This window comes from Carcharodon carcharias, chromosome 1 (assembly GCF_017639515.1).
Source record: "Carcharodon carcharias isolate sCarCar2 chromosome 1, sCarCar2.pri, whole genome shotgun sequence".
NCBI classification, from domain to species: Eukaryota; Metazoa; Chordata; class Chondrichthyes; order Lamniformes; family Lamnidae; genus Carcharodon; species Carcharodon carcharias.
Window position 1 is genome coordinate 244,507,818 of NC_054467.1, and position 13,602 is coordinate 244,521,419.

The 13,602-nt window shown below is 41.3% G+C and overlaps 1 protein-coding gene across 2 annotated transcripts in view; it reads right to left on the reverse strand.

Moving 5' to 3' along the window:
• The window catches only part of LOC121281837 (histone-lysine N-methyltransferase Smyd1-like), an 82,897-nt gene that overhangs the window by 16,573 nt on the left and 52,722 nt on the right, over nucleotides 1-13,602 (reverse strand). The window contains exons 5-7 of one of the 2 annotated variants that reach the window (XM_041194882.1): nucleotides 12,861-12,899; nucleotides 4,716-4,911; nucleotides 3,806-3,898 (exon numbers count right to left, since the gene is read on the reverse strand). In XM_041194882.1, coding sequence (XP_041050816.1) covers nucleotides 3,806-3,898; nucleotides 4,716-4,911; nucleotides 12,861-12,899 — 328 coding nt within the window. The remainder of the gene's footprint in view (nucleotides 1-3,805; nucleotides 3,899-4,715; nucleotides 4,912-12,860; nucleotides 12,900-13,602) is intronic. The other variant, XM_041194889.1, reaches the window with a different exon arrangement.

Genomic DNA, 13,602 nt, shown 5'->3' on the forward strand with positions numbered 1-13,602 from the left:
AGTTGACTTCATTGACATCAAACTTGAAGATGTTCTACAAATTGATCTGGTACATTTTGCGCTACACAAATACCAGCAGCTACAAGAAGAAACAGTGAAAGACTCTACACTACAGAAACTTGAGTACTTCTGAAAAAAGAGACTTGTTGAAGCCATTAGAATGAGCAGGTACAGGCTATACCCAATCAACCTGTGCTTGCAAAACTCAAAACACTGCGTCCAACATTAGATATGATTCCGCGACTGGACAACATCTGCTAAAATAATCCTCAGTGTACTAAGAATTACACTGACAACCAATTTAAGATTGCCAGTCGGGCTTGTTGCGTGGCACATTTGTGCATACTAGAAGCTACATGTATTAATACACAGCACCCTATTCTTTGCAGACAGAAAGAACATCTACACACATTGAGCCTGTTTCCGCTAAACAAAATAAGCGACAGACATTCGTTGGCTGATTCCTCAGGGCAATACCTTGATCAATCAGCCCAAGCTGCCTGGTTTAAAATGCTTGGCTGTTAACTGTCAGTCAAAATCACTGTGCATTCTCCATGGCAACACCTCTACCAATCAGAGTCCACTTGTCAACCAATCAGCACTCTCTTCACATACAGTATAAATTGTTGTTTTCTCCTTATATTGGTATTCTTGCGAAGTGTCCTGGTAAGTCCAAAACAAAAAGCTTTGACCTGTCTCTTTTTTCAGCAATACTCAAGTTCTATACTACCAAGTAGCTACATAAACTGTAGAAAACCATCACTGAAGGATGGCCTGATTCAATTCAGCATGTCCACAAACATATGAGACCATTTGGCCTTATCAGGTGAGCTAGGGATGTCCTGTGGAGTCATTTTTAAAAGCAGGCAGGTCATCATACCAGGATCTTTATGACCTGATAATCTTCAACAACTTTGTCACTCACACATGGGGATAGATTGGATGAGAAGACTAACAAGAGAGATGGTCTATTGGCCGGGTGTGAACAATGACATTGAAGTCGACATCAGGAAGTGCGAGGCATGTCGAGAGCATGTGCCAAGACAGCACCGTTGATTCCACATGAAGTTCCTACCCATCCTTGGTCCAAAATTGCATCCGGCCTCTTTCATGTCCATGGCATTGACATCATCGATTTTACCAATTATTTGATAATTGCACAATACGTCAAACACAACTGTTACGCAGACTCTAAGTGCTATTTTCAGTTTATTTGGCGTGCCTGGAGAGATCATTATGGATAACTGTCCACAATTTATTGGTAAGCCATTTCACGATACATGTAAGAAGTGGAATATTAATCACACACCTTCCTTCTCCTTATTACACTAGACCTAATGGCCTAGCTGAATGAATGATTCGTGCGGTGAAATTCCTAATTCTCAAGTGTAGACAGACCAAGCAAGATCTACACATTGCAATGTTACATCTGCGAACGATACCTTTAAGGGTAACTTGCATCATTGGCAGACCTCATGTTTGGCAGACCAGTGCGTACAAATGTACATACTCTCACACATTCTAATCTCTCAGAAACTAGGCAGCAGCTTGTAAAACTACAAGAGAAGATGATCAACATGCATGATAAAAAGTTTACAGCTGGGACAATGAGTTCAAATCTAGGATCCCACAGAAGGTGCATGGCAACCAGCCAAGATGACAAGGATTTTTTTGGAACCAAGGTCCTATGAATTCATTACACACAAAGGCACAACGGTGAGGCATAACTGAGGACAAATCAGATCCATTCCAGCTCCTCAACCCCTGTACATTCCTATTGCATCGAGGGCAAGATCCAAAATGCAACCAGGAACAACATCCAAGAATGACAATCCCACAGACCAAATTCAAAGGAAATTATACAATGGCCATCTACATCTCATAAACCAGGCCTGACCACTGGAGACTACTGCAATCTTCCATTGTAATTTGTAATGTTTGGAACATTAGCAATCTCAGAAACCCAGACAAATGAATATGACCTTTTGTCAAAGCCAAAGTGGAGCAGTGGAAGTTATATGACATGATAAACCAACCATCTGAGTTTACCACATCTCAAGTTTGCTGTGGGGCTTTTAATAAAAATTGGATCACATCAAAACTCACTGCTTGACAAATACGCCACCGCTTATAAAGGGGGAAATCAAAATCATGACACCTTTCTGTTTAAGGACGGGGGGATGAGAGGAGAAATCAGGGCTGTTTAAATTAAACCCCCTCCTGTACATACCAAATTAAAGAAACTTCCAGAGAAGGTTATCATTACAAGACCCGGACATATCAGCAGGCTACTTCTATGTTTTAGAGATTCAAAGATTCATCAGTTCTATACACTTACATAATGGTAACTAAACATAAACATGTATTGTTTATAGTTATACTTCTTTGGATGAGGGTAAGTATCTTTAAAAAGAAAAGAGGATGTTGTAATATGCTTTTAAGCAATAGCAGCATTACATCACTAGTAGGGAAGTGTGTCATGTGATTCAGTCATAGTTTCACTTTTGCTTAGAGCAGAGAACAGCACACAGCTCCTAAAGTCTGCAAGTTATACCACTATGTAAAGTTCTTCTCGTGTGCCTAGTTTTAATAGATAAACCCACAATGTGCTTACCAAACCCTTATTGCAATTGGCGCTTATTATATCAATGTAATAACACAATGCAGGGGAGATGTGAGGAAGAGCTTTTTACGCAGCAAGTGGTAATGACCTGGCACTTGCTGCCTATGAATGTGATGGAAGCAGAGGCAATCAATAATTTCAAAAGGAAATTGGATGGGCCCTTGAGGGAAAGAAACTTACAGGGCTATGGGATTAGGGACTGACTGGATGGCTCTACAATGAGCCAGTTTGTACTCAATGGGTTGCATGACCTCCTTTTGTACTGAAAAGACACTGTGACTGTGCAAACATAGGAAGAACTGAGAAGGAAAGTGAATTAGACTGGGTGGATTCAATGTCAAATCAAGTGCAGGCAGGGAATTACAAATTGGGAAAGAAAGAGGGAGAGATTGGAGAGACAGAAAGGAAAAGTAAAAAAATTTTTCAGAAACTTGTGATGATTTACAGTTCATGTGGTACCTCTTCCTCACCACATCTTGCTGGCCAATTTGCGCAGTGTGAGTCATTTGCACACCTTTATTTTGTCGGCAAATTTTGGGCCAAACTTGAGTGAGCAACATTAAATCTGTTCTGTACTGGCCAAAGGAGAGATAGGGAAAGACTTTGGTCTCTATATTGTTAGTTTCCTTTATTTAGAGTGGGCTGACCACCACCATGACACACACTGCGAAAGGATAATAGATAACTACCAAATGGGGTGGTTAGATGGGTAAAAGGCAATCAAGTGTCCATTACTATATTTTTTACAAGCCTCTCTTCATCCAGATACGTTATCCTCTATCACTTATAATAATGATTCAAATCTATGAAAAATAAACTGGTTTGGATAAAATCCGGATAATATCTGGATAATAACGGAGGGCTTTTCTCCTCAGTACTAATCCAAGCACAAGTAATGGAAATAAAGCTACAGAGGGGGCAGTTAACTCATTTGGCTAGATAGCCACATGCTTCAGAATAGTGGCAACAGCACAGGGATTGATACCCATTCCAACTGGGCTAGATTTGGAGCCTGCCTCCTCACCGTGCCCCATACTAAAACCATTGGTTAAGCCATGGTTCTGCAACCCTCAAATACCAGAGGTTGCCTCTTTGAGGGGAAGAAGAATTCTTAGGTGTCGAAACGTCAACATTTCTTTACTTAAAGCTAGTTGGATTCAGTGAATGTTGGCCTGTACTTACATTACTCCAGAGCCCCTCCGATCGGTCTTTATCAATTTTCTCCAACGTCGTCTTTGAAAACTCAATAACCTCACTCACAGTTTCATCCGATGGCTAGAATGTGAAAAATATGGTGGTTACTAGTTTATGCTGCAGAGTTTTAAAATATTCTTCCAACAGAACCATTGTTTCAGGTGCATGGATTTTTGTTGACCCTGTCAGAATTCTCACCAAGATGGATCTGAATTGCAATAGGGCAAATCTGACTGGTGTACATAAGAGACCTGCCCAACTTCCATTACAATTCACCAGATTACCATCACAGACTTGTTAAAATTGAATGTCCTGGGTTTGGGGAGTGTTGATTGAGTTGGGCTGGGGAATGTTGAATAAATTGGGTTCAGATAATGTTGATTGATTTGGGTTTGGGGAGTGTTGAGTGAGTTAGGTTTGGGGAGTGATGATTGAGTTGGGTTTGGGGAGTGTTGAAATTCTTGGGTTTGGAAATGTTAAATGTTCTAGGTGTCATAAAAAATACGGGAACTCTATTATTTTTACTTTTCTTTTTGGACGAGGATGTCACTAGCAAGAAAGGCATTGATTGCCTATCCTTAATTGTTCTGCGATATTCTTTGATAGCAGGTTGATACATTTGAGTGTGTTTAGGTCTCTTCAGAGGGCTGTTAAGCTTCAACAATATTGGTGTGGAATGCAAGTCACATGTTGGCCAATCCAATGGAGAACGGCAGGTTTCCTTCAAGGGGCATTAGTGAACTAGCTGCATTTCAACGAGAATCCAATTGTTTCATGGTGCTTTTCGGTCCCAGATTATTTTTTTTAAAATTGAATTACGCACCAGCCTCTGCCGTGCCACAAATTGGACCCTCTTACTGGGATCACAAACCGGGGTTCTATGCTTCTCCTGGCTTACCTTTTTGCCATCTTCCTCTTTCACAGCCTGCATCAGGTCATCTTTGATTCCCTTTGTGCAGTGTTCACAGGTACAATCAAAGTAATAATGGTTTTTGAGCTGATTACGCCTGTTCGCACTTAGGTTCAGGAAGTCCACATATGATACCGTCAGCTCTTCTCCTGCCTTGATTTGCTGGATTGCCCGAAGTTCAACTCTGTTGACAAAGAAGTCATTCTTTGCAAGGCTGAACTTAGCAGGGATGTCACAATAATGGCACTTGGCCTAATTGTCTATCTTTTGTCTATATGTTGCAAGTTACTATTCAACATGTTAGCCCAAGATTAGAGTATTGGCATTCACATGGAATTACTGTGCTAGCTATTCTAATGGAGACCCAATCAGTCTAATCTGCTGTTACAAATATGTGGTTTGTTTTAAGATTGCAATGTTTTGGAACTGTGTCTTTAATTTAGGATAAATGAAGAGGGCCATGTGTCCTGTTCTGAACTCAGTCTAACAACCTTTCCTGGGCAACATGCTGTTAAAGATTAATGGGAAGCCTGGAATAAGAACAAAAAAATGCTCAGCAGGTCTGACAGTATCTCTGGAGAGAGTAACATTTCGACCCTTCTTCAGAGCCTGGGAATCCCAGGTTGCTTTGCTGGAAAAGTGGTGTAACGCTTTCATACTTGGAGGCATTTCTATCTGGATACAAGGCCCATATGATTCATGCTGCCATGGAGATTGACTTTCAGAAGGTTTCTGTGATATCCCTGAAAACTCACAGATGGAGATGTTCTGCCAGGATCCAGGAGAGACGGAGCAGTTAGAGGTGGAGATTTGTTATGGTTCACCATGCAGGAACATGGGTGAGACACCACGCTTAGATTGAAAAGACCAAATTCATGAGGATTTGAAACGAGGCTGAAAGATTTGCCTAGCTTGAGCTAGTGGGGAAATCACCAGGAAAAACCTCCACCATTAAAGACAGTTCTGGGGTTAAAAGTTTCCAGGCTGGGAAAGGAAAGAAAGGAAGTAAACTCTGGGAAGCTAAGAATCACTTTGGATTATCAGGCAAAAATCAATTTATTACTTAAGGATAGTGTAAAGTATACCTGTAAATTGGGTTTTTTGGTTTTGTTAGAAGTAAAAGAGGAATGTTCTGTTCTGTAGTTTAAAGTATAAGTTGCCTCCAACAATAGCGTTTAGCCGATGGTGTTTTTAGTCTGGTTGTTACAGTAAAAGGCTTAAGACATGAAATCTTGTCATGTCGTGCACTCAGATATCAACTGGAAGCTCAAATTTCTTTTTAAAGGTTAACAATCTCTACGGAGATCTTAACACTGTTTAGCACATTTGTTTAGACAGCAAGCGCAGCAATTTCGTATGAAAGGGTTAAAACATCAGCACACACATAGTGCACAGTGCAATTGTAGGCTCTTTGCATTTTGAAAATTTCAAGTGTCTTTGATTGAATGCTTTCTTCAGAAGAATCTTGACCGCATTCTAATTGAAAGTGGGGTTTTTTTCCAGAAGTGTTTTTACCGGAAAGACGGTAGTTTCAATATTTGTAAAGTTATAACTTTACATTATAAATTTCAGTTCATTTTAGGGTGAGGCACAGCCATGCTCTATAAAATTATATACCTTCCTGGAGGAAGGATCACCTTAATGCAGCTGCTAGCAGTTGCTGACAGTTTGGTGCAATCCACCTTCAATCAGATCTGTTTTTGGGGGTCAAATTTGCACTCCCAATACAATTAAATACAGGGAGGTCCCTATCTAAGACCTTTCAGCCATAGTACACTGAAGGGCTAGAAAGTCTGTAAAACCCTTTGGTCAGTTTGCTTGTCATGGAATGCACATTGCGAATATTAGGAGTATTGAAATTGCATTGAGGCACCTTAGAGAGGAACATGCTGTATGGAGAAAGGCTGAATTCTATTGCATGTTCTGTAATTTTTCAATTTGAAATGTTTTGTCCTCTGGCTCTATGCCTGACATGGAAGGTATGTTGTAAATATCAATATTACATTTGTATAGAGGCATCTAGGAGTGGAACACATCGAATGGAGACAAGTCAAATTTTATTGCACCCTTCTGTAATTTTCAAGTTGAAGTGTTTTATAATGTACTTTTATAAATTTTATTAATAAAGTATATTTTTGGAAAAAAAATATAATTAAATACAGGCAACAGGTATTTTGGAAATGCAAAGGAAAAGCAGTCAACAAATATGTAACTATGATGGAAGGAGATAAATGTTGGTCACTTGCATTTATATAGCCACTTCCATGACCTCATGACATCCGAATGCGTTTCACAACCAGTGAAATACTTATGAAGATTACTGATGTAATGAAGGAAATGCAGCACCCAATTTGCATACAGTAACGTGCCACAAACAGCAATGAAATGATCATGCATTTTAAATGTTGATTGAGGAATGAATGCTGGCCAGGTGATCTTTGACACCTCTCGCACTACTGCATTGTGGTGTCAGTGTATACTGTGTGTTCAAATCTCTGGTGTAGGTCCTGAACTGACAGCCATGACACCCAGCCACAGCTGACACAGGGTTGCATCTACAATATTTGCTCTTGTGACTCTGCTAGTTGTAAGCATCCCCAATTTTTTGCCAACTTCGACCCAGATTTCACAGGAAAAAGTGCAGTGGACAAAAAACAGAGCAGATCCAACATATGAGGTGGTTGTTGAGGGAACTAAAATCAGTTCAACTTAATTAAGTATTGTACTGATATGAAAGGGCATTGGAAGCAGACTCAGTAGTAACTTTCAAAAGGAAAAAGAATAAGTCCTTGAATGAGAAAGATGCATGGCAATGGCAAAACAGGCGAGAGGGACAAATCATATACATCTACCAAAGAGCTGGGACAGGCATGAATGAACTGCACTGTGTCATTCTGGTTTAGTCCTCTTCTGAGACTCATTTTGAGACACATTGACGGGACCCAACAGAGTGATTTACTCAACAACAACCTGTATTTATATAGCACCTTTGTCATAGTGAAACATTCTAAGGTACTTTTTTTTTTCTTTGTTCATTCACAGGGTGAGAGCATTGCTGGAAAGGCCAACATTTATTTCCCATCTCACAAGAGGGTTGTGGTGAGCCGCCTTCTTGAATACAACTAAGTGACTTGCTAGGTTATTTCTGAGGGCAATTAGGAGTCAATCCTATTTCTATGAGAGTGGAATCAAAAACAGCCTAGACCAGGTAAGGTTGGAAGATTTTATTTCCTAAAGGACATGAGTAAACCAGATGAGTTGATGACAATCCAATAGTTTTATGGTCACTACTAGTGATACCAGAATAATTTAATTCCGGATTTTATTTAATTCATTAAAGTGAAATTTCCCAGATACTGTGGGGGGATGTGAACTTATGTCTTCAAAACATTAGTCCCATGCTCTGGAATACTAATGCAGTTAAATAACCATTGTGCTCCCATGCCTCCTTGACTGGGTATATTTCAGACTGATACTGGAAACCCCACAATGGGTGTTTCATTTCCTAGGTCTGACAAAGGTCTCACCTTTGCGGGTGTAGGGACTGATCAAAGAAATCATCAAAAAAGGAGGAAAGAGGCCAATGAACGCAGTTTTCAGAATTTCACGGTAATCATGCTTTTGCTGGACAATTGACAGTTTAAAATGGTAGAAATTTCCATTCCTATTTGATCACCCTTACTTCTTTTGGCGAATGTAAAACTAAAAGCCTGTTCATTTAAAAAATGCTAATGGTCCGAGAAGACTTAACAATGGCCTCATATTAAGTTGCTTCAGCGATTTGCATGTAGGCTCGAAAGGATGAAGTTCACTTTTGTGACTGCAAATCATTAAGAAAAGCAGGTTCTGATGATTCCCTCCAAATACACACAAGCAGAGGTCGAAACAGTCGAGCAGAGAAATGAATAAAGATTAGCTATGGGAGGCATCACATAGTATCATAGTATCTTTACAGTGCAGAAGGAGGCCATTCAGCCCATTGAGTCTGCACTGGCTCTCTGAAAGAGCATTCCACCTGCATTTGGCTTGTTGTGAGATGAGCTCCCTAAAATGCGGCTCATTTCTTGATCGCACCTGATTAAACCTTCCTCTGGGTTGGCTGGCCTGAACTGATCTCTACCGACCTCATGTAAACTTCCACCTCAGACGCCTGGGGCAGAACTCAACGTTAATACCTCCTGTGAAGGCAGCCACCTGTCCCAAACAACGTGTTACCTCCACACAATGGAGTGCCAGTCAAGATTATCTGCACAAGGTCCACTTACATTGTGCTTTCAAAGTTATGAGAACTTGCATTTATGTGGCACCTTTCATGTACTATAATGTACCAAAGAATACATGATGCTGTCTGTATGCTGACACAAACAACCTAGTGACTAAGACATGTACGTGTGGTCCAGAACACCCCAAAGCCCTGTTAACAAGCTGGGCATTTGTCAGTGGTGAGGATGGATGAACAGTGAGACATTGTGGGTTTATTTGGCAACCTGGATGCAACAATTCTTTTATTTTTCTATAAAGGGCTAGAAATTACTACAGACAAGGTCAGTTAGCATTTAAAAGGATAAGATAGGTTAATTTTTGGAGTGTTAATGTTTTGGTCCCACACAAAATGTTAATCCTATCATTCTCTCTTGGGGGCAGGTGTGGGATTAAAAACAGAGTTTTCAACATATATACTGAACACACATAACAGTCAACATCTGAACTAGAAAGATAGGGCTCAAAAACTATTTTAATGATATTTGAACAATCATCTACCTCAGATGATGGTATGCTACCACAGACCTTTACAACAAAGAGTGCCTTCGGCCCATTGTAGCTGTGCTAGAAGGAATCAAAAAAAGTCACACTGCACCTCTCACCCATAACCCTACACCTTCCTCTGCTTGAAACATTTTTCCACTTTTACCTTCAATCTAATGATATCCGCCTCAAGCATTTCCTATAGCAAAAGACCATAAGACCATAGACCATAAGACATAGGAGCAGAAATTAGGCTATTAGGCCCATCGAGCCTGCTCCACCATTCAATCATGGCTGATAAGTTTCTCAACCCCATTCTCCAGCCTTCTCCCCGTAACCTTTGACCCCCTTACCAATCAAGAACCTATCTATCTCGGTCTTAAATACACTCAATGACCTGGCCTCCACAGCCTTCTGTGGCAATGAGTTCCATAGATTCACCACTCTCTGGCTAAAGAAGTTTCTCCGCATCTCTGTTCTAAAAGGTCCTCCCTTTACTCTGAGGCTGTGCCCTCGGATCCTAGTCTCTCCTACTAATGGAAACATCTTCCCCACATCCACTCTATCCAGGCCTTTCAGCATTCTGTAAGTTTCAATCAGATCCCCCCTCATCCTTCTAAACTCCATCGAGTATAGACCCAGAGTCCTCAAACGTTCCTCATATGTTAAGCTTTTCGTTCATGGAATCATTCTCGTGAACCTCCTCTGACAACTCATTCTCCCAACATTGACTGAACCAGAGGAAATAGCCGGCACCTATTCATTCCAACGAAACTTTCAATAGATTTTAAAACATCTATTAAAGCTCTTCTTAGCCTTCTCTGCTCCCTGGCCCTGACACTAACTGCCTGGTAGAAAACTAGCTGTATTGGACTGACTGACTCTTTATGCAACCCCTACCCACCCCTCTGAAACTCTGCCCAACTTCACATTCAGTTCAATGTCATTTAAAATCTGGCAGGTTGGAAATAGAATCGACTACCCAGGAGGGTTAGGTTAGAACTAACCCTCAGTATCTCAAACCTGCCCTAATCATAGAATTTGTATTTGGCCCATTGTACCCATGCTGGCTCTTTGGTAGAACTAACCAATTAGTCCCAGTCCCGTGCTCTTTCCTCAAAGCCCAGCATTTATTTTTCTCTACTCAAGGGTTTATCAAATTCTCTTTTAAATTGTTACGAATGAACTTGCTTCCACTGCTCTTTCAGGAATTCTAGATCATAACAGCTTGCTGCATTAAAAGGAAAGTTTCCTCTTGTTGCCTCTGGTTCTTTTGTCAACCATCTTAAATCTTAAGTCCTCTGACTCTTCTGCCACTGGAGGCAGTTTATTTACTCTATCCTAATCATTCATGATTTTGAACATCTCAGTTAAACCTCATCTGAACCTTCTCTGCTCTAAGGACAATAGTCTCAATTCCTCCACGTAACTGAAACCCCTCTTCCCTGCTACCTCTCTAGCAAATCTCTTTAGCACCCTCGTTAAGTCTTAACATCCTTCCTTGCAACATGATACCCTCTCATTTTGTTTTTTTGGAGTGCACGGGCAGTTTAAGTGCACAGCACCTTTATTTTTTTTTGTGCGGTTGCGTATGCATGGTATCTTAAAGGGACCATCTTATGCACGGCCTCCATGGGAACTAAAGATTTTGGTCCAATCCAGCTCAGGTTGCTGTGCAGCCATACGGTTTAAAGGGAACATTGGTGTGGTGCCCAGAATTGGACACAATAATCCAGCTAAGCCCTAACCAGTAATTTTATTAAGGATTAGCAAAGCTTTTTTGCTTTTGCACTCTATCAATCAAAGCTTCCAATCCCTGGCACCAACCAAAAGAACCTGCATTCTGTAACTCTTTCCATAGTGATTGCACCCAAACTGTTCATAGCAATCCAACTCTGTCCTGGCACGTTCTTCCCAATTTTTTATTTGCTCTGTATTCAATGTAAGTACATTAGTAAACTCATAATGCAGCTAAGCTCTGGACCTTTACCTGTTGTTCTCCCCTCCACTTCATTGGCCCTATAAATATATGCTGGGGTGGGGATTTGCAGCAGTGGGGAAGAGTTACGATTGAGAAACCCAGAGGTTAGCATTATATCTCCAGGGTTTGTGGGGTTACCCATCCAAGAGCCAGCTTAACTGACAGGCTTGACTGCCTATCAAATAGGATGTAGCTAGGGGGCAAGACTTCAGCCCAGGAACAGGGAGCTTGAATGATGGTTGGCAGGGATGAAGGGAGTAATCATGGGAAAGGTGTGTTGACCATGATGGGAGAGTAGAATAGGGTTGGAGGGGTCGTCAAAAATTGCAAGGGGTGAGAGTGTGGTTGTGAGAGGTTGGTGCTTGTGGATTGGTAGTTGGGTGTTGGTAATTGTGAGGGGGAACAAGTGGGGAAGGGGTTTGGGAATTGTGAGGGGAGTCAAGCATGGTTGATGTTGTCAGTAATTGTGGAGGGGTAGAGTAGTTGGGAGATGGTTATTGTGGGGAAGGCAGAACATGGTTGGGGGTAGTAATTGTGGGGGAGTCAAACGTGGCTGTGGGGCAGTAGATCTTGGTTGGGTGTGCTTGGATTGCATGTTGACAGATTATAGGGGATATCGATGGGAGAAATGGCAGTGCAGGGGGGAGGGGGAGCTCAAAAGTGGGCTCATCAGGGGAGACTGGGGAAGGTCATAGAGTTTGCTAAGGAAAGGGAAGTTTACAGGTTTGCTTGTTGGGTCTGTAGGTAACTCTTCTGCTCCTCTTGGCCCACAAGCAGTGCCTAAAAGGCACTTAGCTAATAGACCCAGTCTTTCTCGCCTCTTTTTACCTGCTGGATTTTCAAAGGCCTGGGAAGCGTGGCCAGCATATGTCAAAAATAGAAAGAATGTTAAAGTAAAGGCACACAGCCTTCCTAAAATGTTTCTCTGACCAACCTGCCTCCTGAGAGTGAATTGATTGCCTGCCCCTCAGTATGTCTCCGTTAAAACCAGAGTGTTCAAGTTTGAAGATTTTTGCTTCCTATCTAATCCTATCCTACTTGTTTTGGGGTGGGGGCGGGGGTTAAATTATCCCCTTTGCTTCAGTCAGCTCCATTAATGAGCTTCTCCAATCTGTTGTCACGTCTCATATCAAACATTAAGACCTTTCACTACTTCAGATGCTGACTGCCCTGCTGTCCAATATCACCACTTTGAGAAATGTTATCATTATTTTTTTGTTTTGATCTGCACCCTGATCACATGCTCATTTCTTGCTACTTTTTCGGGGTTTTTTTTAATTTGGAAGGATTAAGCTCAGAAGAAGCAGAAATCGTTACATCTCCTATTTAGTGAACACTGTGCAGAGTTAATGTCAAACAGGAAGAGGAAGGAAAGAAAAATTGGCGTCAATCGCAGTGCAACCCACCTCATCTGTGTGTGAAACATTGAATTAACTGCAGAACGACTGTAAAACAAAATTAAAAAACTACATTTCACTACAAAAACAGAAATAAATAAATCGCGCTCAACAACATTTAATAGAATCGCCATAAAGGTACTAAAATGTCCCAAGGTGCTTCACAGGAGCGATTATCAAACAAGATTTGACCTTGAGCCACATAAAGAGATACTAGAAGAGGTGACCAAATGCTTAGTCAGAGAGACAGGTTTTAAGGAGGAGAGGGGTAGAGAGGTGGAGAGATTTAGGGAGGGAATTTCACAGTTTTTAGCCTAGGCAGCTGAGCACATGTTCGCCAGTAATGCGACGATTAAAATTAGGGATGCTCAAGAGGCTAGAATTGGAGGAAGGCAAAAATCTAGGGGTGAGGGTGGGGTGAGGTCATAGGGCTCGAGGAGGGATTTGAAAACAAGGACAAGAATTTTAAAGATGGGGCCCTGCAAAAATGGGAGCCAGTGTAGGTCAGCAAGCAAAAGGGATGATGGGTGAAGGGGGCTTGTTGCGAGTTAGGATACAGGCTTGAAATGAGCTCAGGTTTGTGGAGAGTAGTGGTCCAGGGGAGTATTAGAATGATAAACATCAATGCCCAGAATGATACAAACTGTGAATAAATAGAACTGAGGTCAATCTAATATAGAAGTTGGGTTTTGTCTTCTCGGCAATATCTGCCCCCGTTGAGCAACCTATCTTGTCTCCACCCAATAACAGC